The sequence below is a fragment of the Hibiscus syriacus genome, unplaced genomic scaffold, assembly GCF_006381635.1.
Source record: "Hibiscus syriacus cultivar Baekdansim isolate YM2019G1 unplaced genomic scaffold, ASM638163v2 tig00109978_pilon, whole genome shotgun sequence".
NCBI classification, from domain to species: Eukaryota; Viridiplantae; Streptophyta; class Magnoliopsida; order Malvales; family Malvaceae; genus Hibiscus; species Hibiscus syriacus.
The window spans coordinates 65343-92651 of record NW_024062545.1 but is presented as its reverse complement, the minus strand read 5'-3'; the positions used below and the strand labels follow the sequence as shown (position 1 = coordinate 92651).

At 34.0% G+C, this 27309-nt stretch overlaps 1 protein-coding gene across 1 annotated transcript; it reads right to left on the bottom strand.

The window, feature by feature from the left end:
- Window positions 1–9789: 9789 nt before the first annotated feature.
- On the bottom strand, window positions 9790–17296 carry LOC120211612. Its single transcript, XM_039210110.1, has 6 exons — window positions 17239–17296; window positions 16700–16791; window positions 14646–16595; window positions 14361–14532; window positions 13580–14184; window positions 9790–9898 (listed from the first exon to the last, which is right to left on the bottom strand). The coding sequence occupies exons 1-6, from the start codon at window positions 17294–17296 to the stop codon at window positions 9884–9886; spliced, it is 2892 nt and encodes a 963-aa protein (XP_039066041.1). The 3' UTR covers window positions 9790–9883.
- Between the last annotated feature and the right edge of the window lie 10013 nt (window positions 17297–27309).

Genomic DNA, 27309 nt, shown 5'->3' with positions numbered 1-27309 from the left:
CCATAATGATCGAGTTCTTTGCGATCGATGCCAATTCTACCCGGTTTTTTGGACTTACCCATAGTACATTAATGTTTTGAAATACTACAAGCTTGTGGTCCAGATCGACGGGCCTTTCTTGTATGGAAAATACAAGTAAGTTTTACTATTGACAGTTGTCTAAGATGGTAATCACAACATTCTTCCAGTTGCTTTTGTCCTTGTTGAAGGAGAAGATATAGATTCTTGGGCTTTTTTCATCCGAAACTTATGTTCACATGTTATCACGAGGGAAAATATATATGTCATTTCATATTGCGGAGCTGGGATCAAGTAGCAATGAAGTATTTGGGTCCAATGTGACAACCACTATTTGTCCAATATATGTACTGTATCCGACATATTGCTGCGAACTACCATGGAATGTTCAAGAAGAATGATGAGCGCCAATTACTTGTGTGCATGGGTAAGTGAAACTGTTGTAGTTTTTTTTCTTCTTTCGATCATTTTCATTTTTAAAGAAACAAAGTTAGTAAGTTCTACATTTTATGCTCAGGTTACGAACTACTACCTCAAACATTTGAATTCATGCTTCAATATTTACGGGCTTATAACAAGGAATGATACGATTACATCAGCCTCATCAATAAAGAAATGTTGACAAATATATATATGATGGTGGATATCGATATGGACACATGACGACCAACTTGGCTGAGGCAATCAATTCAACCTTAAATGGAGCACATCACTTACCTGTAGCGACTTTGGTAAAAACTACATAATTTTGTTTTGGGGCGCTTTTTGCGAAGCTTGGGGGACAAGCTCAAACATGGATGCAAGGAAGTCATGTCTATCACCCTAGATTAGTTACAGATCTACAAAAAAAATTGTTGCATTAAGTGGAATGTCTATAATAAGCTTCTCTAGAACGCATGAATTGTTTCGTGTCACAAAGTTGTCGCGACCTCTTCAAGGGATTGAAGCTAACTCGTTAAGAGTAAATCTATGGGACAGATGGTGCGACTGTGGGTTTTTTCAAGCTCTGAAGTATCCATGCTCTCATGTGATAGCAACTTGCTCGCATACCCGTCAAGACTATAACCGTTTTGTGGATCCCGTATACCTACTATTATAAGTGTTTAAGGTATACGAATTTGAGTTCCCCCCATAGATAATGAGAAAGACCCTAACAAGGTTCAGAATTGGGTTCTGATTGTACCAGATCCAACTTTATTGAGGGACCGTGGTCGGCCAAAATCCACTCGAATTCATTGTGATATTGACATTCGAGAAATATCTATATAAGACAAAAGATTTGGGCATTGTAGAAACCCAGGACACACTAGAAAAACATGTCCACTTCTTTTGTCATCAAGTAACCATTAATGAGGAACTGATGTAGTAGTTGTTTATCAAATAATAGTTCTTGTAGTTTAATTCACATTTACTTAAAGTTAATGTCATTTGATAACCACTGATTAATTAAAAAAACAATACAAGAAAACGAGATTCGACGTTGGTGTTATATGTGATTATAATAAAAGAGATAATAAGTGACAAAATTAAGAAAGTTATCGAACACAATTATTAAATTTTATCAAACTAATAGAAATTTGGTATTTGAATATAATTTTAAATACAACAAACTTTTAAAAGACAAATGTTTTTGATACATAAATTTACTATTATTATTATAAAAACAATTAAAAAGCATTAAATAATCACCATCATTCGCTTGAATTAAGTAATAAACAAAATTAACAAAATAAATTAAGTATTAAATGGTAAATAATAATAATAATTACAATAAAGAAAGTCTAATAAACAAGTAAATACAAATATAATAAAATATCAAAAACTATCAATGTCTGTGGTGCGAATGTGTTTCGCAGGGCGGTGGCTGTCTGTCTCGATGAGGATTTCTTAATATAACTGGTTCTGACTCCTCATTGTCATCATCATCACCATCACCATCATCGTCGTCGTCGTTGTCGTCATGAGCAGATACATTTTGTTGATAAGTAACTAATGACGATGTAGCACCTCCATAGAATAAGGACACTGGAGGTGTATGAGTGACTATCCCACCGCTCATAGAAAACTGGGAAAACTCAGAAAACACATACATCGATGAGTGAGAAAACTATACAGGATGTATCTGTGCGGTGGCCATCGGTGATGAGGTGTCACCCGCCAAATAACTAGTATATGAACCCCAAGTCAGATCTACAAACATATAACCATAATATCCTCCATGAGGGGTAATATAACTCTGTTACGGTGGCGGCGGCGACATCTTGTAAGGGAAAGGCGGTGGCAACATCAGATATGGTTGTGGGGTGTACATCGTTGTAGACGGTGGTTGCTGTGAAGGTTCCGATGGTGTAGCTGACGACGAACTGGAAGTACCTGCTCTCTGTCCATGAGTCGGGGGACGATGGGGTTGTGACGGTGCACGTCTCTGTCGATGTTGATGAATACTCCGTCCTCGTGCATTCTCGGAAAGTAGAAACGGTTTCCCGTTACTGTTGAACCACTCATAATAACCATCTGCAACCGTCAAATGGTCAACATAAATGGGTTCCTATGGGGAATGCGCCGATGTCAATCCTCCCATATCATGACCCACTCATAGTGCTTCACCAGCCAATCTATATCCCTCTTACCGCGTCGATCTGTGTTATACAACTGGTCCATATTTCGAGGTACTTCTTGAATTGGTTATACAAAACCAAATTACCAGAGCACGCGATCAGTGGGGTGCCACTCGACAATCGCATAACAGATCAGAGGCACCACCACCATCCAAACATCTAATGTGCCCCTTAACTCGGGTGGGATGCACATCCTCATATCATCTTTACAATAAGGACCCCATTCAAACTAAAACAAATATATATAATTCTTATCAAAATAATAATTATTTCTAATTATTTAACTATAATACAAACTAGATTTTCAAATATTAAAATACATACCTCTGTGCCATTCTTCTGATCGATTAGTAGCCTGATTATTTCTAATTCGTCAAGTAGATCCCGATGATTTTTCCTGTCAATAGACCACCTATTCAAGGAAATAATTTTTATTATACACTAGATAAATTTATTAATATACAAAATTAGTTTTGTAATTACTTTAATAGTAGCGGAAATACGAATGAGTTCTTCACAACAAGACATAAAAAGGGCAAGCGATACTATGCCCAAGACTGTAGGAAAAGGAGACATCCACTGATAGCATTTTTCATGTAGTCAGTATCTCGACACATCTCCCTATACAGGAATGTCAAAACTGCCAAGTCCCAACTCAGTGATCCAGCCAGATGAAAATCGCCAAGATGTCGCAACCACATACAGTGAACTTGGTTGCGCGATTTGTCCGGCATCAACAACCCTCCTATCAGCTGTAGTATACATGCCCGTGCATACTTTTTAACTTGATCCTCTGAGGCACCCTCACTCAAATTCTGAAAATTTGCATCTAACCAATTTAACGGTATCCGATCACCGTTAAAATTTTGTGGGACACCTCCTAGATATTCCTGGCACAAAGTATTCCAGTTATCGTACGCCATCCCTGAAAGCACATCTCCATCCACCGAAAGCCCCAAGTGCATAGAAATATCCTCAAGCGTAATCGTGCACTCTCCGCACGGAAGATGGAATGTGTGAGTCTCCGGTCTCCACCGATGCAGAAATTAGGTTTGGTTCTATCCTATAATGGACTTCATATCTAGCTATGTGATCGAATCCAGCCTCGACTAAATACGGCCAGACATGGGTTGGTATCGATAACTTAAGGTTCCGGATAAAATGATATAATATACGGTCGCTCTCCTAAAAATATTAATAATTACAAAAATTAATTTATAAACTAATAATCAAAAATTAAATAAATAAATTATTACTAATAATTAAAATTAAATTAAAATGTAAAAATGTTACCGTATCAGCAAAATGTCTAGATATATAATTTCCATCCAAACGAAGCATATCGACTTCCATTTTATAACTGCAAAAAAAATAATTAAATAAAATATTAGAAATTTAAATAATTAAATAAAATACTAACAAAATATTAAATATAATAAAATATACCTTAAAGAGCTATGAGAGAATTTAAGAGCATTTGAGAGAATTTGGGAAGATTTGGTGTGATGAAAATGATTGAGAATGAAGGTATTTATAAGGGGTGGGATATGGGTGTGAACTGTCGGGTGGGGGTCGGATTTAAAGCGAAGGCGCGACCCATGCACCGCGCCATTCTGACGCGTGTCAGAATGTCAGGAAGGCGCGACCCATGCAGCGCGCCTTACCCAGCATGGCACCATGTCAGCATAAGGCACGGTGCATGGGCCGCGCTTTTCTACAAAGAGTGTTAGATCGGGAAATATACCTGCATGAGTGTCTGACATGGAAATAAAAAAGTTTAGGGTGATTTTTTGGGAAAGTCGCCAATATTTTTATATGTTTTTTTTTCATTAGATAACATTATATATATATTGTAATCATTATCGGTAACAAAGAAAAATATTCTGATTCATAATTATTAATTTTTTGTGTTATATATATTTCACTATTTAAATCTGATTTATTTCAATTATAATTATTTTCATATATTTATATACAATACTTTAAATTATCTAGACTTTTTTATATTTATATATTAAGAAATTTATTACAAACTAACATGTCTCGTACATAGCACAAGTTTAAAACTAGTTTAAACTTTATCCTATCTTACGAGTTGATGTTAAAAGTTGGAAAATATCAATATATTTTATATACTTTTTTATAAAAAAAAACAGTGTTGAATTTAAAATCTAATTAAACTGAAATTGTAAGACAGAAGACTGCCGCATAGGCAATTTGAATTTGGATATAAGAGTTGGACTGACCTAATTTGTATATTTTTTACACAAACATATACATATTTTACTATATATTTATTGCCTATGGTTATTTGCTTTTCAGTTTACTCCCACCAACAATTCTCTCTCAATATTTGTTTATTTTTTTCATATGGACCCAAAACGATAAGAGCTTTCTCTTTTGTCTTCGTTTTGGTTTTTTCGTCTTCGTCTTCATCTTCATCTTAATCTTCATCAGTGCAAGAAAACCCTCAGCTTCCATATTATAACTTTTTAGATATGGATTCTCAATATGAAGTTTCTTCTTCTCCAAGCAACCTTAATTCAAGAAAACGCTTGTTTTCCCATACCTCTAGCGGTGAAGTAGAACATCATCAAGAGCTGCTCGTTCTTGATCTTTCATTAGGGCCACCATGTAGCCCTAGCCCTATCCATAACCCTAACCCGATGGAGGTGCCGGCCGACCCTATTCCTTATCAACATCGGTCTAGAAGAAACCCGATTTGGAAACTCAAACAAGGAAAAAGTGAAACCATAGGTGCACCATTTCCATGGGCTACAACACGACGAGCCACGGTTCACCATCTTAACCATCTTTTATCTCAAAACATCCATACCATTAGTGGTGAAGTTGAGTGCAAAGGGTGCCAAGAAAGACACACGACCGAATACAACCATGGTTTTCAGAACCAGACCGGTTAGCGAACCGGCCATGCTACCGGTTCACTGGTTCAACCGGTCGAATCGGTCCGACCGATCGGAAGAACCAGACGACGTCATAATTATTTAAAAAATTAAATAAAAATACCATAAAATCAAGTTGATTCAAATTAACTACAACATAATATTTAAGGTAAAACATATTAAATAATAAATATAATTATATAACTATAATTAAAAAATAAATTTGGGGCTAAAAAATCATAACAAAATGATATTGTTTGGTTTAATTTTTAAAAAAAAAACAATCTCACATAGCTAAGAAACATGGAAGAGCATCCCAAAAGTCTAAAGAGTAAAAATATGAGAACAAAACAATCTCACATTGCTAAGAAACATAGAATACCATCACAACTAACTTCTATAAATAATAGAGGTAATTTGGCATTCAAAATCATGGAGCCCTTTGGTGAGCATTGAGTGAACTATTCTTTCACTTCAATCAAACTCGAATTTTAGGCTTCAATTGAGCTTCTAATTTTTTTTTTAGTTCAAGCCTTTTTGAGTTCAAGTTTTAATATTATATTTCGAGTTCGAGTTGAACTTGATAATTTTTAACTTGTGAGTTTGAGTGGAGTTGAACTTACTTTTAAAGTTTTCAAGTTCGAGTCGAGCTCAGCAATACTCAAGTTTGACTTCGCTCGGGTTCCCGGTTGAACTGGCCGGTCCGGTCCGGTTTTCAAAACAATGAATACAACTTGATGGAAAAATTCAATGAGGTTAAAGATTTCGTATTTGCCAACATATTGACGATGAACGATCGAGCACCGGATTGTTGGATGCATCCGAGGCTCGATAATTGCGAGACTTGTGGGAGCGATATGAGACCGATTATTGCGAAGAAAAGGGATATCAATTGGCTGTTTTTGCTGTTGGGACAAAAGCTGGGATGTTGCAGACTCTCGGAACTGAAGTACTTTTGCGAAGAATCGACTTCTTTATCTTGCTTACATTGCACTATGCAAACAATTATGTCCAGATTGACGGTTTGATTTTTGATAGAATTTTTTTTATAATTATTACTATTAATTCATGAATTTATTAATTTAGATAGAATATAATAAAGATTTAATTGGTTTGATTTTTGCAAGCATTCCATGTTTTTAATATGTATATATATGTGTGTCATAAAATCAACAATATTTTGTAAAATATTAATAAAAATAAAAAAAAAATATGAAAAGGTTTAATTGGTTGAACCGTTTGTTTTTTCTTATTTTCTTAAAAATTTTCATAGCAATTTAACTTTTATTTTTTTATTATATATTATCAAAATAATCGATTAATATGACTCGATTCGGACAATACTAAAAATAATAATAATATAAAACTAATAAGAAAAAAATATTAAGCATGTAATGTCCATATATTAATGATTCCATTGAAAGAGAAAAAACAGTTGTTTGTAGATATTATGATTTAGTAAATTAATGATAAAAAGTCGCTAAGCATGAGATTCTTTGAATTTGCTTTGAAATATATAAAAAATTTGAAGTCAGTAAAACTCAAAATAAGATTTTATTTAGTCAAATATTTACTTAAAAGAATATCCAAACTAACATTGCATGAATATTTTCCACTTTAAAAAGAATCAAATAGAATAATATTAATCCCCAGAAAAACTCCTTAAAATTCTCTTATTATATAATTTTGTTTAGGGACATATTCCTTTCTCTTTGAATTTCAGTTTGGCACTTTAGGGTTAAGAAAAATTACATAAATCTGTTAAGAACATCTCCTTAACTTTGTCTTCTTCTATTTTGTTTTCACTCTTTCAAGCTAAAATTTCTCTTCTTCTTTCTCTTTCATTTCGATTCATTTCGACATGGATGACATGAACTCTTCTCATTTTCAAAGTTCTGATACTGATGGCGACTTCGACATGGATAACATGAACTTTTCTCATATTCCAAGTTCTCATACTAATGGCGAAGAAGATACCGGGAGTTTGCTAACTCTAAGATTATCACTAGGCCCTACATCATCGATGACGATGTAGTCGTCAAAGCTAAAATCAACATCACTGCCGTCGTCATCAGAGAAACAAATCATTCAATTACCACAGCCGCCGCCACCATTGTCACACGATCCGGTTGTACTACCGATTGTCCCAATACCACAACCATCACCATTACCGATTTACTCGGACCGCGAAGCTCATACCACACTTAACCCGAACAACAATGTGGTTTCTCGAGAAGTTGTGAGTCATTCGCGTCCCCCTCGTAACCGTAGAAAGTCCTCTCAGACCGCAAGATAAGGCACGACCGAAACCATCCCACGACCGTTCCCTTGGGCCACAAGCAAGCGTGCCACAGTCCATTCCCTTGATTATCTCTTGTCACACAACATAACCACTATTAGTGGTGAAGTTCAATGTAAGAGATGTGACAGGATCTACACGATCGAATACGATTTGCAGCAGAAATTTCGAGAGATATCGGATTTCATAAGAGAAAACATGTTTCTTTGCATGACCGAGCACCATCGGAATGAACGAGTCCGAATCTGCCAAGCTGTGAAACGTGTGGTAGTCCCGTCAAGCCGGTCGTTACGAAGAAAAGATCGATAAATTGGCTGTTCTTGCTGTTGGGGAAGATGCTGGGGTGCTGCAAGCTTTCGCACTTGAAGTATTTTTGCAAGCATACCTGTAATCATAAGACGGGTGCTAAAGATCGAGTGCTTTATCTCACTTATGTGGAATTGTGCAAGCAATTGGATCCCACCGGACCTTTTGATATTTGATCTTCTTTTCCATTTTCCATTTTCTTATTTCTTAGATTACTCATTCTGTCTTCTGTTTTACTAATGTTAAGACTTTGCTTTGTTATGATGTTATCTTCCATGGTTTAGTAGCTTTCACTTTTAATGGTATAATTTCAATTATTTTTACATATTTTGCAGCTTAGAATTACCAACTATTCAATATTATATGTATTAGAATATATCTGTCATGTTATCTTATTTAATTTGCTTCTCTCTGAACAATTATTTAAAAAAATTCTAACATAACAAAATAATGATGTGAAAATAATGATCAAATGAGATATTTAAAAAGAATACGTATTTAAATTACGCAAATACAATAAAAATAAATAATTTTTTAAATATATACAAATTTATAAGATTTCAAACATAACAAATAATATCAACTAGACAAATTAACATCCAATGACTTACAATTAACCCTTACTTCATTAAGGTTTCTTAATTTTTTAATTAAAAAATAATTAAAATTTTATTAAATTCATACAATTTTAATTTATAATCGATCGTATAGGACATGTCTCTTTAAAAGAAAATTTAAGAAAATTCATATAAATAGATGATTCATAGTGTTCTTCAAATTATATATATATAAAAATCAATCTTCCATAATAAGAGTAAGAATAGTGAATTTGCTGATTTTGTTTATCAAAGAAAATTTTAACTTTGTTAAACAAATATTAACATTTCCGGTAGCGTCTTTCTTTAGCAGTATATTAAAGCTGCCGTACAGCAGAACTACTCGAAATGGGGATGTCTAAAGTAAGGTAGTCTTAATATACGACTAAGGAAATACGCTACCGGAAATGATAATATTTTTTTAACATTTCCGGTAAAGCGATACTTAAAACATTATTTTTTTTCTACAGAAAATGTTAATATTGGGTTTTTACCGGAAATTAGGTAGCGAAATTAATATTTTCGGTAAAAAAATAATGTTTTTGATAGCATTTTACCGAAAATGTTAAAAAATATTAATATTTATGATAACGTCTTTCCTTAACCGTATATTAAAACTGTCGTAGAGCATAACTACCCGAAATAGTAAGCTCGACAAGCATGCAGACTTCCGGTTTCATTATGTGCGCTGTTCTGCAGATGGTACGGCGAATGCACTCGCTCGCTATGCTTTAATAATGTCTTCACCATTAAAGTTAGATACCGACATCCCATCTTGTATTTGTGACATTGTTATTTCCGACACCATTTATGGTTAATGGATAAAAGTTTATTTTCAAATAGAAAAAATATACATAATCTCAAACAAATATATACAATTTGATATAACTCGAATTTAATAAATTTAACTTGACTCGAAAAAAATAAAATAAATTTTAAATGATAAAATGATACTTATATACTAGACTAACCCAATTTTTTTTTCACTGGACAAACGCTCACCCTACTTGTACGCATACAACATATCCAATTTTTCTGATAATTCTAGCTGTGTTGTAAAGTTTCAGAATTTATTATACATCCATGAAGTGATAATCCCGTCATTTTCGTATATATGAACTCACTAAACCAAAAGCATCTTTACTATCCTGCCATTACCTCGGTTTAGGCCTGTAAACGAATCGAACGCACACGAACAGAGGTATATTCATGTTCGTTCATTTAATAAATAAACAAACACGAACATAAACGAACAAATTTTTTTGTTCATGTTCGTTTATTAAGGAATATAACTTGTTCATGTTCGTTCAATTAATAAATAAACAAAAATAAACGAACACGAACATAAATGAACACGAACATAAACGTTGGAGACCCTACATTCCATTGTTCTTTCATGAAAAATAGTCGACAATGCAAATCAACCAAATCTACAGTGATAAATAGCGTAAGAGCTTATTAGCAGTGATGAAATGTTTGAAGATATCAAATATTTCGATCGATCTTTTAAAGATATTAAATGATTCACACGACTTTAATTTAACGCTATAACATTTATCTTAATGGTCCATGATTACATATGAACAATCATTTTCCACTACGTTATTCTAATAAATTCACCGGCTAAAAATTTTGTGACATTAATGTCAGACTTTAGTGAGGTTTGTTAATAATGGTTCTTTCCATTGGCAGAATAGAAAATTTAACAGCATAAAGATTTCGAACGGAACAAATTGGACTACAAGGCAATAACATAGATCTGAAATCCCTTCGATGTTACATATCGTAACTGATATTATCGCTAAACCACCATTCAAAATTTTAACGTACTTAAAGCCTACTTCACAACTAAAGGTCACACAAGAACTATGAAAACAAAAGTTCATTATCAAAGTGTATTTTCTACTTATTAATGGGTTCTTCCTAGAAAACCCATTACTTTCGCTATTACTATTTTTCAGAAATTGCATAGAAACTTTTGTTTTGTTTTCTGACAAATTCTATATATTTTTCTCTTTACTGATGCTCATATACTTCCGATTGTTACATTTATATTCCCATCTATTTCTAGAAAGAAGTATGATGTTTTCTTGAGTTTTAGATGTGAAGATACCCGCAATAACTTTACATATCAACTATTAAGCCAAATAAAACAAAGAAAGAGATGAAAACAGACCTGTAAAAATTCAGATTGCACTATAATATAACTTGTTTTGAAGCTTTCAGCGATCGTCTCCACTCTCTAGTAAACACTAGGATTTGGGGAAAAAAGGGGAAAATGAACATAGGTGCGAAATGCCTCACGGGTTAACATATTGGATTTAATCTCCAAATAAAATTAGGTTAATTATGGAGTTGGTCATCACAATATCAGATTAATTAATATTTTTAAAATACTTACTGTCGTGGCCGTCTTTCGGTTGGGCCCCGGAATTGGGCTTCGACTTGGAAAATGTGGATTGGAGTCGCCACCGACCATTTTAAAACGAATTTAGGTGGGTCGGACACCATCTTACCTGATCTGCGTTGTACCAGAAACGTGTCGGGTTCGGGAGTCGGTTACGGTCAAGGAATGACTAGCACTCTTGACCCGCCCTTTCGGTACCAATTAATTTTCCGGTTATCTTTAATCGCGAAAATTAAAAAATTTAAATTCAAATTTAAAAATCAGATTCTAATTACTTACCTTTGAATGGTTGAGATTTTTACTGAAAAATGCAAAAAAATGTTAGATAGAAAGAATAAATAAATAAAAATGATATATATATATATATATATATATATATATATATATATATATATATATATATATAATGGTACTAAAAGAAATAAACCAAAGGAAGAAAAATAATAATAATAAAATTTATACTAAAGAAATAAAATAAAATAAAAAATATATATAAATAATAAAGAAGTTTTAAATAGAAAAAAATATTTTAAAAGTAAAAATGAAAAAAATATGAGAAAAAATATAAATAATGATTAAAAAAAGCATGATAATAATAATAAATAAAATAAAATAAGAATTTAGGAATTAAATTGCAAAAAATGTGAAATGTAAATGGGGACGGAATTGAATCAATCGAAAATTCAGTGGCCAAATTACAATTGGTGACTGAATTGCAAAGCGAATCAAAGTATGAGGGACTACGGAGAGGATTTAAAAATCCTTTATTTGCACTCCGGTCCTCCGTATATAAATGCCCAAAAACACTTCTATTCCCTTTATTCTCACCATATATCAGAAAACCTATCTCTCTCAACTCTCAAAGCTCTCTCAAACCTTGATGGAAACACGACCGCCACTCCGGTCACCAACTGCCGATTGTCGACGCAGTCGAACGGCGACCAGTAAAACCTAGCCCTCAGCAAAATACTCCCCTTAACCTGGTACACCCAAATCCAAGACCCAAAACACCAAAAGCCACCCCTTTTGGCGTAGATCTAGCGAAAACCCTTTCGGGTTTTACCTTTCCGGCGACTTCTCGCTTTTCTGATGGCCTCTTTGATACGTGCTCCGATGTTTTTTCTTTGCTCTGCTTTTGGTTTTGGCTTGTTGTGTTGTTCAATGATTTACTGTTTGTCGATTTTCTTTGGGTTCTCTGTTCGGTTGTTGGTGTATTTGGCTATCTTGTTTGTGGTCTTTGGCTTACTATTTGTTTCTGTTGTGGGTTTGCTGGTTTTGTTTACTATGAACTGTTGTTGGTATTTTGGTTGTTGGCCGATTGTTTTTCTCAGTATACTGTTGTTCCCCCCCGTTTGGTACCCCTGTTGTCACTGTGGTGGGATATTTATACCCACCCCACCGGTGGTCTGCTCCGATGATAACGGTAACGTGCTCGTGGTTAGTTGGCTGGGGATTTCGAGATGGGTCAATCCCGATCTCCTCGGCCGGAAATCTCGATGGCCGGTGTAACTGACCCTTGACCTCCTTGGCTTACGCGGCGCCTGTTGAACATCTGAAAACCCTAACTTGAACTCTGGGCTAGATCAGACCCAAACGTGACTGGACCCGTTGGACTCTCTTGGACCTGGACAAAAACGAAAAAAATAAGCAAAATTAATAAATAATTAATAAAGCAAGTAAATAGAAATAATAATAATAATAATACTATATAATATATATTTCAAAAAAATATTTTTAAACAATATTATATTTTTTAAAAAAAGTTTTCAAACCTATACATTATATAGTTTTCAAAATGTTTTAAAAATATTATATAGGTTTTCAAAAAATATTTTTAAAACTATATATTATATAATTTTTCAAAATATGTTTTTTTAAACTATATATTATATAATTTCAAAAATGTTTTTAAAACTATATACTATATAAGTTTTCAAAATTATTTTAAAAACTATATAATATATACATGTTTTCAAAATATTTTCAAAACTATATATTATATATTTTAAAAATATTTTCAAAAACTATATAATATATAAATTTTCGAAAATCGTTTTCTGGAAATTATATATTATATTTCGTCAAAAACATTTTCACAAACTATATTACTATATAGATATATAATAAATATATATATCTATAGAACAAAATAACTCCGGGCGAAAATGAGTGTCTACACTTACAAATTGGTCATCAAAATTGATTTAAGAAGATTGGGTTAAACATAAATGAATGAACATAAACGAACATAACCGAATGTTTACGAACGTAAATGAACGAACGAGACCTATGTTCATGTTCGTTCGTTTAATTAAACGAACACAAAATTTTGTTCATGTTCGTTTATTTAATAAATAAACGCACATAAACGAACTTCCCGCCGCACGGTTCATGAACGGTTCGCTGAACGTTCAGTTCATTTACAATCCTACCTCGGCTGCTAGTTCATCTACCAACAGTTTCTCAATTTCCCTACATATTACATCAATATCCTCCCTCGACTCGAGCCATTGCCATTCCCCTGCAAGCACCATCTTTCCGGCAACCGTATGCAGTTCCATGTTTTGCATCACTAGAGACTTACGCAGGTGTTCTTTAAGCTCGTCGGTGTTCCATTTCCAAACGATTTTTCTTGCAGGCTTCATACTTGGATGTAGGTGTTGGTCCATATATTGCTGATACATCTCTAGTAGCTTTGAATTGATCATATCGAACATCAACCGCCTTTCCGCCCTCGACCAAGGATTTAGAATGCGATATTTTTTCTCGAGTTGTTCAAATATTAAAGGATTCACTGGACATTCTGGAGAATTCCATGTTGCTAAGAATGTATCTGGGTCGACTCCGTTAATTCCAGAATCGACCAAGATGTCAACCATGTACATAGATTCCCAATTCTCCTCGTCCCTGGGTATCCCTTGGTACTCGGCAAACCCGACAGATGCTTCATCACCATCATCGTCACTCGAAAGAAGCATGCTTCCCTCTTGATACGCCTCGGATTCTAGTTTTAATAGTTGAAGTTGCATCCGAAGTCCTGAAAACATAAACAGAACTAGAAGTTGAACAGAATAGATAGAATCTCATGCAATGTACATTTAGAAACAGAATGTTTCATGCAGCATAAGTATCGGATGAACTTATAAGAGTGTAATAATGACAATCTATAAGGCTATAGATAAAGGTATTGAAACTACAACTGCCACTAATTACCATGGAGATCAGCACTGATACTCTCGAAGCATTCGGAACCGGATGAAAAATCCTCCGTGAAAGGAGCTTCCGTAATCGAAACCGGACTGGGTTGGTCTGCTTCTTTACAGATTACTTGAGATTCTAGTTCCGATACAGGGCAATGCAGCAATGTGGCTTGTTTGGAAGGTACCTCTGATGGCTCCTGGAGATAATTGCAAGAAATTAGCAGAGAAAATTATATTCATCAAATATTATGCTCAAATATCATATAAGATTTTGCTAAATACCAAAGAGGTAGAATACCTGGGAGTCCAAATTCTCCAGGTCACCAGTAGAACCAACAACATTCAGCGAAGTGGGAGCTGATAATTCGTAGTGAGAAGGTTCAGAAAGGACAACCTTATCATCATCATTGGCATCCACAGCATTTGTAAGAACCGAAATTGAATCCATGGCAGTGTTAGCGGATGAGCCTGAGACCATAAGGCTGTGTTCAGATTGAGTATCCGCTTCCGTGTTCTGCTGTACTCGGTATGCGGTGATATGAAAATCTAGTGAAGTATCACTATTTTCCTCATTACTACTGCAACTACTAATTGGAAATTGAGACTTCTCAACATGGAATCGTTGATCGTTAGGCAACAGAGCTTCCTGCTGATTAAGATTGCCTTTTGCTGCCTTGCCTTTGCTCCACTTGGAACTGTCTTTTCGAATCACATACTTATCTCGGCAACAATTTTCATCGAGTGTGCTTATTCTAGGACTTCCAAAGTTTGAAAAAGTATGGACACGTCCATCCTTCCAACCATCTCTACTGCTAATCCCTAAAGGATCATTCCACACTGCTGGCCTAACATGATTACGAAACTCACTGCATCCTTCCTTACAAAAGCCACTACTGGAACTTACAGGACTTACTTCGTTTTCTGAGATGGCAAGCATTTCACCGAGTGTGCTTCCATTACTAAGCAAGTCTATCTCGTGAGGTCGATGTGTTAGTTTCCACCTCTCAGATAGTCTCTTCTTGGCCTCCCTAATAAGAGATGATTCACTAGAAAGGGATGATGACCACCTATGCTGCTTGTTCCAGCCAATGCTATCCGTGTAAGACCATGTTGTTACATCTGAATCATTTTCAGATTTAGACCCCGATACATCACATGAATTCGCATCCGCGAAATATCCTCTAAACCTGGAGGTCGAAATTTTCATTGAGCCATTGCTAAACCTATTTTTCATTTGTCTAGTAATCTCTCTGGCAATTTTCCTGGACTCTCTAGAATTATGCCTTGAAAAACCAATATCTTGGTGAACATTTTTCTCCCCCAGTAGTTCTGCCTCCTCATTTCGGATACCAAAACCTACAGAGTTTCCAGCACAACCGGATGGATAATGATGAGAAGAACAAGGAGAGGAAGTAGTTCTGGTAGTGCTATGTGACTGCGCAAGATTTGGTTTCAAGACAACAATTGTTGTGGGTACAATAGCTGGTCCGTTGTTCTCTGCTAATGGAACCTTAGGTACCTTGAGGCGACTGTGAGCAGTATATCTCCCATAAGATTGGCTCAAATAATCTTCTTGATGCTGCTGAGGGCATTTACTGTGGTGCTTCAATTGAGTTTCTCTCCCTGCTTGTTGGCCTAAGCAATCATTTCGATTTTTCAGAGTGTGTGATGACTTCATAGCTGATATTTGACCACAACGGGACTGGGGTGTAGCACCTTGCAGATCATCCAAATGCTTTCTGAATAATGAATCCGGTTTCCGAAGGAATTTCAGCCTAATATCCGTGCTCGAGTCGGCATCACTGAATTCCTCAGAACCCTTACTCTTTTCATCCTTTGAAAGACCTTTAGCTTCCATAAACTTCTGCTGGATAAAGGGCACTTCAACATCAGAAAGCATCGAATTCGCAGTCCCCTGTGACGAGTAACCACCGGTCTCCACTTTCGACGCATCTAATACTTCAGAAACATCTTTGAATTCTTGGTCATCATTCGATCTTTTCCTAGAAGATCGCCTGCTATAGAACACACCACTCTTTTGAACCTTCGGTCGACTGGTCTCCGTCCTTTTTCGCTGATTGTGGTGAGGCTTCTTAGGTGGTAGTCCATCAAGTCCCATTAATCTTGCTATAACACTTGGTGATCGTCTTCTGGATTCATTCTCTTTCGACATCTCTTCGGCCAACAACTTCTTCATTGGGATTCCAGTTGATTGCTTTGATGATCTCCAGCTCAACTGAAACCTTAACTGCAACAACCAGGACGTATCCAAATGAAAATTCGGAAAGTTAAAGAGAAAAATGTACAATGCTTAGAGGAATAGCTTATAATATAATACAGTAATGGACTCACCTGATCTTCCTCTATAGTATCACCACTGTAGGAAGATGGTTTTGGAAATTTCCGCTTCTTGTTACCTGGAAATGAATCCCAATAAAAGCATTATGACCAGCTAGCAACATAGAAAAACAAAATTAAAACAAGCAACTCATGATCCTAGAAAAACAAGCAAAATCATGTTGATTTTCAGATAGAAAAAGCAAAAAGGAGTTGCCTTTAATGAAAGCATAAGCCAAGGATAGAAGCGGGAACAGAAAAGTAAAAGTAAAAAAAAAAATGGGTTGTGTTTGGTAACTAAGAAAATGTAGGAAAACAAAAGTAAATATGAAAAAAGGGCTTTAAATCATCAACTTTTTATCTTTTTCTTTCCCCTGCTTGCCAAATGCAACAGAATAAAGTGTGTCATTCTTTTCTTTCTTTCTCTTTTTGAAAATGCAAAAGCAAACACGGAATCTAAAGGATTGCCTTTTAGGTAGGATTAATCAGAAACCAATTAACCAAAATCAATCGAAAAGTAAAACAGAAGAAGAAGAAGAAAAGAGAACAGAAACCTCCATAGGAAGCAGAGGCAGTTGAAGTGGAGAAGCTTCGTTGCCAAAACATATCCATTTTCGCTCTTTCGACAAACAAAAGCAAACGCTTTACATATAATGCAGAAGAAATGTAGCTGTGAAGAGAGAGAAATTATCCAAGCAAAACATGAAGGAAAAAGGAAAGAGAGAGAGAGGGGGGAGAGCGTGACAAGGGCGAGGAGCAATAAAGAGCGGCCCGTTAGAAAGCGTGGAGGACAGGTTACTGCGAAGAAGGAAGAGACCTCAAATTTGTTTAACATTCAAATAGTGTGAAAGCTGAAAGATATGAGCAAATTTGCAATGGTCATTTTCAACATTTATTGATATTTTTTATTTATTGTAATAGTGATCAGATCACTACAACTCTTATCTTTTTAGTGTTTACATTTAAAATATTATATTTTTATATTATTTTTCATATATTGTGTATCATTTTCATAGATAAAACTTTTTTAATATTACGATGATTTTTTTTTAATTTATTTAAATAAGGTGTATCAAAACAAATTCATGATATAAGATGATTGCTACAGTAATTGAAGAACTCGTTAGTATTACACGACGATTTCATGATCTCATCATGCATGCATGACGACTTCCCCACTTCCCCATTATGCAAACAATGCAGTTTGAACCCAAGGAACTTAACAAGTAATACAAAAAAGGAAAAATGTAAGATCATGAAATCATCATATAATCCAGACGAATTCTTCAATTACTATAACTATCGCCCTAGATCATAAAAAACATCTTATGCAAGTAATTTTTGTGACCATAATATTCAAATATTTTTGCCCATTTTTATGTCGATTAGGTAATATAATAAGATGAATTTGGTGTTATGTAATAGTAAGGAAAATGTCAAATCAAATATGATATGTTTCGATTTCACCAACCACTCACGCATATATTTCATCAAGGGCATGATTGGCTCTGAATACCTTTATTTCAGTGTATAAAAAAGCACCATAATAAGCAAAAGATAATTGTTGTCTCCGTCATTAAACAAAAAACGTTTTAAAGAGCTCCCAACCACACAATTATGAAAAAGGTAGTGTCTTGATTACCCTTTTCCAACCGTCTCTTAACTGATTTCTTTTTGGTACTTGGTGTTAACTTCGGTAGTTCTGCGGTGCGACGCCTAAAAAACGGTTAATATATGGCGTGACCGGTTAAACAAGTGACCGGTTAAAATTTAGATCGGTTATGTTATATTATTTAACCGGAAATATTATAAAGTACAATAACATACTAGGTAGCGCTTATATAATGTAATAGGTAGCGCTTATATTTACCTATTTTATAAGTAAACCGGTATATTTATACCGATAGCATTGCAAATTTACCTATTACATTATATTATATTGAAAGTGTCCATACTTTTTATAAAAAGGATCGATATTTCTTTTAAAGTTATGTAATTTATGTTTCAATTTTTTTTAATAGTGTTTCATGTTTTCCACCTACAATATTAATTTAATAATTTCATTTGCACAAAAAATTATTTGATTGTTTTTGATATTTTATAAAATATTATTTAGAATTTTTAATTTAATAATAATATATATCGTAACGAAAAAAATAAATCATTAGACGCCTATAATTACTAAATTAATATCTTAAAACTCACTCAAAAGATAACCTTAAATTAATGTTTTCCACAGTGAGCATTGCAAATTTACCTATTACATTATATTATATTGAAAGTGTCCATACTTTTTATAAAAAGGATCGATACTTCTTTTAAAGTTATGTAAGTTATGTTTCAATTTTTTTAATAGTGTTTCATGTTTTCCACTTACAATATTAATTTAATAATTTCATTTGCACAAAAAATTATTTGATTATTTTGATATTTTATAAAATAATATTTAGAATTTTTAATTTAATAATAATATATATCGTAACGAAAAAAATAAATCATTAGACGCCTATAATTACTAAATTAATATCTTAAAACTCACTCAAAAGATAACCTTAAATTAATGTTTTCCACAGTGAAAAAAGTATGGACACTTTTATAAAAAGGATAGACACTTTACAATATAACCACTACCTATTACATTATATAAACGATACCTATTACATTATATAAGCGCTACCTATTACATCATATGTTTACCTATTATATTGAAAGTGTCCATACTTTTTATAAAAATGATCGATACTTTTTTTTAAAAGTTATGTAATTTATGTTTCAATTTTTTTAACAGTGTTTCATGTTTTCCACCTACAATATTAATTTAATAATTTCATTTACACAAAAACTTATTTGATTGTTTTGATATTTTATAAAATATTATTTAGAATTTTTAATTTAATAATAATATATATCGTAACGTAAAAAATAAATCATTAGACGCCTATAATTACTAAATTAATATCTTAAAACTCACTCAAAGGATAACCTTAAGAACACTTGAAGAAGCAAGAGAACAACTATCCAAGCAATCAAAAACGAGAAAATCCCAACATGATAACAACTGAACATATCATATCAATGTTCAAACTCAAGTTGTAGATTTTGATTTCCTTTTGCTTGGCATCATATGAGATTTGGATTTTGATTTCCTTTTGCTTGGCACCATATGAGCTTTGGATTTTGATGAGCATCGGAAGTATTTCAGACTTATGATTTGGGTGGTACTCAACTTATGATTTTAGTTGCTATTTGTTACATTTCTTGTATACCACCCAGATCATACGCCCAAAACGTTTCTGACGCTTTAAAGTTGACCAAAAAATAAAATGGTCGGGATTTCCCTCGCGTTTATACGTTGGAAAAAAAACAATGGAAATTAGGAATAATCAATGATAACATGCATATTGGCTTGGGCTAATATTTATAGTGGAGCCGAAATATATATTGAAATTCAAACTCAAATTGAAATTTAAATTCAAACTCCAATTACATATGAAATGAATTTGAAATGCAGTGTTAAATTGAACATGAAAATTGCATAATTGATTCATACTGTTCAAGTAACATGCTTTATGAACCATCAAGCTAAAAGGCAATATTGATTGAGTTCAAAGCTGAGTTGTGAGTTGATGGAGTTGTCACACTTGTCACATGGTTGGAATAAAGTACTCACATGCGAGATAGATTGTTTTGTTATACATAACCCATCTCAACTGAATGAAAATATACATACAATATAATCAAACCAAAACATACTTACACAACAAATTTATATATAACAATGTTCAAATAATGTACCCACAAAAACGAAATTTCTGTTGTAACCGATGGGGATAGGGCAACGCAGAGGGCTATCAAATCTGTTATCCCTTATGCTAAGCACAGATTATGTTCTTGGCATCTTTCTCGCAATGCACAAGCTAACATTGGTGACCCAAAGTTTACAACAGCATTCTCAAAATGCATGGCTTCCTGGTGGACAACCAAGGAATTTGATATTCAATGGCGTTCGATTGTTTCAGAATTCAACGTCCAAAAGCATCCATGGGTGATTGAGAAGGGAAATACACGACACTTATGTGCACAAGCATATCTAACCGGTCATTTCTTTGCCAATATTCGCTCAACACAAAGGTGCGAGTCTATGAATGCTTCACTAGCTATTGCACTGAAACACAAGAAGACATATTTAGATGTTGTTCGTGCAATTGAAGATGGAATTAGTAGAATGCGTATGAACGAGTTGAAAGCGGATTACTTAAGTTCCCATATGAAGCCCTTCCAGATCACAAAACTGGTCGACCTTGAAAGCCATGCCGCTGCGATTTTTACCCGCGAATCTTTTCGTGTGTTCCAAGATGAACTTATACGGGAGACATTGTACCGGATTGAGGCAGAGATTAAGTCCTTATCAGATGAATGTCAACATTATATTTTGTCAAAGTACGCAGAAAAAAATAGGAAATTTGAAATTAGTTTTGATTCTCGTACGAAAACTCTAATTTGCTCCTGCAAAAAATTCGAGACCGTTGGACTTCCGTGTCACCATCAACTTCACATTTTGAAGCAATTGGACTACACATATTTGCCCGGGACTTTGATTCAAAGTAGGTGGACTAATGATGCGAAGGCTTCTGCACCCAGCTATGTTGATTTGAATGTGTCTCCAGAAGTGATGCAAATGGCAAGGTTCGCTGCTATACGTTCAACGTCAAGTAGGTTATGCTACATTGCATCAAAGACAGACGAGTCTTTCAAAACCGCAAGAGATGAGATGAAAAAACTAATAGAAGAATTAGAAAACTCGTTTGGTTTGAATCATTCAGTCAACCAGAGCATTGTAGTAAACAATGTTCGTGACCCTCAACGAAAACAACGCAAGCGAAAAGAAGTGCCGAAGAACAAGGTCGAGAAGAAAATTAGGCGATGTGGGTACTGCAACGGTGAGGGGCATAACAAACTAACATGTCCTCAAGTCAAGCTCAGTTTGAGTACAAGCACACAGCCTACATCAACTGATTTTTCGAAGACGGAATGGAATGACAACGATCTCCATATAATATATCGTAAGTATCAACATGACTCCTATTGTATGTACATATAAATATTTTGAATGAAGGAAGAAAAACCGCGTTACTTAAAATTACCGACACTTTTTTAAATGGTATCGACACATTTTTCTTCCAATCTGGACATAAAGTACCGACACAATATTATAAAGTGTCGATATAGGTTGTAGACCTATTCGCTCATAAAACCGGTATATTTATACCGGTTATATTACAAAATTATCTATTACATTATAAATCTGGGTTCCGATGTGTAAATGTCGATACTTTTTTAAATCGTATCGACACATTTTTCTTCCAATATGGACATAAAGTACCGACACAATATTAAAAAGTGTCGATATAGGTTGTAGACCTATTCGCGCATAAAACCGGTATATTTATACCGGTTATATTACAAAATTATCTATTACATTATAATTATGGGTTCCGATGTGTAAATGTCGACACTTTTTTAAATCGTATCGACACATTTTTCTTCCAATATGGACATAAAGTACCGACACAATATTAAAAAGTGTCGATATAGGTTGTAGACCTATTCGCGCATAAAACCGGTATATTTATACCGGTTATATTACAAAATTATCTATTACATTATAATTATGGGTTCCGATGTGTAAATGTCGACACTTTTTTAAATCGTATCGACACATTTTTCTTCCAATATGGACATAAAGTACCGACACAATATTAAAAAGTGTCGATATAGGTTGTAGACCTATTCGCGCATAAAACCGGTATATTTATACCGGTTATATTACTAAATTATCTATTACATTATAATTATGGGTTCCGATGTGTAAATGTCGACACTTTTTTAAATCGTATCGACACATTTTTCTTCCAATATGGACATAAAGTACCGACACAATATTAAAAAGTGTCGATATAGGTTGTAGACCTATTCGAGCATAAAATCGGTATATTTATACCGGTTATATTGCAAATTTACCTATTTTATTATAATATGTTGAAAGTGTCCATACTTTTTATAAAAAGGATCGATACTTTTTTTAAAGATATGTAATTTATGTTTCAATATTTTTTAAGTATGTTTCATGTTTTCCACCTACAATATTAATTTAATAATTTCATTTGCACAAAAAATTAGTTGATTGTTTTGATATTTTATAAAATAATATTAAGAATTTTTAATTTAATAATAATATATACCGTAACGTAAAAAATAAATCATTAGACGCCTATAATTACTAAATTAATATCTTAAAACTTACTCAAAAGATAACCTTAAATTAATGTTTTCCACAGTGGAAAAAGTATAGACACTTTTATAAAAAGGATAGATACTTTACAATATATTAAAAAAATATAGACACTCAAATGTATATACACAATATAATCACACCAAAATATAAATACACAAGAATGTTCAAATAATGTACCGACAAACAAAATTAATCCGATGAAAAAGGGTTGTTTCTAACGAAGTCCGGAACATTAGAGGCCTTCAACAAATTTTCCAAATACTCTCGTATGTTTCCGCCTTTTTTTGAGGACATACATAAATAATTTCAATTATCAAACTAATGAGGTGCAATTTTACTAACAATAAATTAAATTCGCATAAGCATGAATAAATTTGTGTCATACCTAGAGCTTTGTCGTTCGAATGGGAAGCAGCGTCAAAGGTATGTGGACATATGTAATTGTATTTCTATATAAACACATAAGTTGTTAAAATAATCAATGTCTGAACACCTGTTCAACTAGAAAAACATATTGCATAAATGCAACTTACCGGATTATAAATCATTTTTTCCGCTGAATCATCGACCAAAAGTGTATTTAGCTCGTTAAAATCTGGACACGCGTTCCAAACATCATTGAGATCTTTACAGTAGGTAACAGAATCGTATGTTTTGCATTTTTTTGATCCTGTTCACAAACAGTCGAACATAAATATGTAGGAATCATAGACAACGAAAAGTCAGCAAACTGTAATGACATTCATCTTACCCACACGAATAGAAAATGCTCGGAAAATACAGGTAGTTTCTCAAGTACACGGTCGACGTTATGCCTGAGATTGTAATCAAGTTTGAATGTTAACATTCAAATGTATATTAACGATTTTGACTACAGTAATTCAATTGCCTCAAACATGTTCTAACCTCATCTTTGAAGACCAAAGGGCAACAACAAAATTGTCGACACAAAATTGCATAAATTCAAATAATCCTCTTCTGAGGACAACATCTACAACATGAAGAAAATGAGATTAAAGTTCTACGCTTATATGTTAAAATAATGGATACAAAAGAATAGAATTAAAACCTGCCGGCAGTCTTGGGATGTAGGCAAGGACACCATTGAGATCAAAAATTAAAAGTTTTCTTGAAGGCGGCGTTGCAGACACGATATACTTGTTTGGATCATCATCTTCATCATCATCATCATCATCGTCATCATCTTCATCGCCAGCTTCATCGTCATCATCATCGTCATCTTCATCGTCAGCTTCATCTTCTGCGACCGCTTGGTTGTCCACATCTGTTAAAAGAAAATAAAATAAAGTTTAGAACGTGTAAATGTTAAGAAACATAGATAATGAATTACCTAACTCGTTTGATGTCGTTGACGTAATTCGTTACGCAACATGGAGACTTCACATTGCAATGATGAAATATCGGATCGCATTCCACTCACAAGGGAATCAATATGCTCCCGAAAATTGACCATGTATTCCATCACGGTCTTAATTGTGACATCCTCTGCAACTGGAGCTTCTTCCATCATTGCGTCTCCACTTGGTTGCTCTTCTTCATGGCCAACGGGGTCCATTTCCTCCCTCTCTTGATCTAATCCGAACTCCTTGACACGCTTCCAACCGAGTTTTTCAACAAAATCATATCCCGCTTTTTTAATAAATACCATGTCAATCTTGCGGGTTAATCGAACAGGGGCGTCATGCGAAAAATCAACTTCCTTCTTCTTCAACAGATGGGTGATGACACATCCATATGGTAGTGTAGTTGAAATTGTTGCTCCCTTTGTGACCATATATACAATTGTATTAAATATGAGTTTTGCAATGTTTGGATCCGTTTTGGATTTATACTTTGCTATCCACCAATAATCGCTGTCTCGAAGCGTTGAATGTTTTCCCCCACTAGGCCGGATATACCATGTGAGCATTTTGTGAAACACTCTCGACTCTACATCGAGGTGAATTGGGCTATTTCTAGTAACCCGTTTAATTGTAGACCAATCTACACCATTTTCATCTGAATCCCCTGTATTCGCTACACCTAAACCCTCCGCAATAGTTTATGGAGATATATATATATCCTTCCCCATGACATGTGTATTAATTCCTATTATATTAGTCTTATTAGGCTCGTGTTGTAAGGAAGCATTGTTGTAGAAGACTCTAACTAGGTTGGGATAATATCTTGGTTCTACACCAAGGAATTCAAGCCAACCCCAAGATGTAAATGTGGATTTAAAACTAAATGCATATTTATCATCAAACAAGAAACCCAGGTCAATGACACGTTCGGGACGAATCTTCCTTACTTTAAAACTCGTCTGCCATCTTTGTTTCTCCATGTCGGATCTAAAGTTCAGAGTTTCGAAGGACCTGATTTCCTCAGAAGAATCGTTTGTTACAGAAGGAGGTGGTTGAGAAGAACTGGGTTGAGAAGAGCTTTGAGAAAAACCTCGCTTCTGACGCTGACGTTTTGGAGCCATTTTGGTTGGATGCTACCCCTATTACAATGGAACACAAACACATTCAGGATAAAAACTCCAATATAGAAATCAATCAAACCCATAAAATATCGATAAATTTACCTGAATATCTGATCGTCACTTATGATAACGGTAGAAGAAAGAGGAAGATCTGCCTGCTTGCCTTTATGTTTAGGGTTTCTCGATTAAGAGTACTATATATCGTAAACGGTGGAAAACACTTGATATTTAAATTAGTATCGACACAAACTATATTAGTGTCGACACATTATTTAGACATATTCTCTCATAAAACCGGTATAATTGTACCGGTTAGATTGAAAAATTACATATTACATTATACTTTTGGGTTCGATGATTTTGGGATCGACACTTTTTATATATGGATCGACACTTTATGGGTGCACCCTGTTTTCCATTCATTATGGAAAAAAATATCGACACAAACTATATTAGTGTCGACACATTATTTAGACATATTCTCTCATAAAACCGGTATAATTGTACCGGTTAGATTGAAAAATTACATATTACATTATACTTTTGGGTTCGATGATTTTGGGATCGACACTTTTTATATATGGATCGACACTTTATGGGTGCACCATGTTTTCCATTCATTCTGGAAAAAAATATCGACACAAACTATATTAGTGTCGACACATTATTTAGACATATTCTCTCATAAAACCGGTATAATTGTACCGGTTAGATTGAAAAATTACATATTACATTATACTTTTGGGTTCGATGATTTTGGGATTGACACTTTTTATATATGGATCGACACTTTATGGGTGCACCCTGTTTTCCATTCATTCTGGAAAAAAATATCGACACAAACTATATTAGTGTCGACACATTATTTATACATATTCTCTCATAAAACCGGTATAATTGTACCGGTTAGATTGAAAAATTACATATTACATTATACTTTTGGGTTCGATGATTTTGGGATCGACACTTTTTATATATGGATCGACACTTTGTGGGTGCACCCTGTTTTCCATTCATTCTGGAAAAAAAATATCGACACAAACTATATTAGTGTCGACACATTATTTAGACATATTCTCTCATAAAACCGGTATAATTGTACCGGTTAGATTGAAAAATTACATATTACATTATACTTTTGGTTTTCGATGTTTTTGGGATTGACACTTTTTTATATATGGATCGACACTTTATGGGTGCACCCTGTTGGCCATATTGTAAATTTGCCTTTTACTTCCAAGTATCAACATGACCCTTAATGTGTATAAGAAACATGTACAACAACATACTGCTAACTTTTCTCATCTCATTCATAATTATATTCACATACAAAAATATAAATCGTATACAAAATTATAAATCTTATACAAAATTAACCCTACATTTACATCATTGCATCCTTTTGTTATTCTTATGTAATATTGCAGCTTTTGTTATCTCCTGTCTTCGTTCATTTTGATTGTGGCTTACGAGATCGTTTAATACTCGCGATCGATCCCAGTCTCCAACAACCTATATTTAAATTGTCAGAACGTTAAATATTGTCAACTACAACATTCAATCTACGACTTTTAACAATTTTACCACAAACGATTTTTTCTATCCACTTACAAAATCACCAGTTGCCCCTGTAGAACCGATCGATTCCATCCACATCATCACATACATGCCGCAATCATATCTGTTACAAAATTTGAAAACCACACATGTCAATTATGATGAATACTGCATAAATTAAGCTTTCTATTTGTGATAACATCTCATACCCATTCAATTGCTTATTCTTCTTATGCTCCACAAATTTGAAATTTTTCAAGGGATACTTTCCTAGAGATCCACAGGACT

What these genes read in the sequence shown, in the direction of transcription:
- LOC120211612 (XM_039210110.1), bottom strand. Translation starts at nt 17,296, where the DNA reads ATGGATATGTTTTGGCAACGAAGCTTCTCCACTTCAACTGCCTCTGCT. An exon ending in TGCCTCTGCTTCCTATGGAG is followed by an intron (nt 16,792 to 17,238) that starts GTTTCTGTTCTC and finishes CTAGCTGGTCAT; the next exon opens with AATGCTTTTATTGGGATTCA. An exon ending in TATCAGTGCTGATCTCCATG is followed by an intron (nt 14,185 to 14,360) that starts GTAATTAGTGGC and finishes TTATGTTTTCAG; the next exon opens with GACTTCGGATGCAACTTCAA.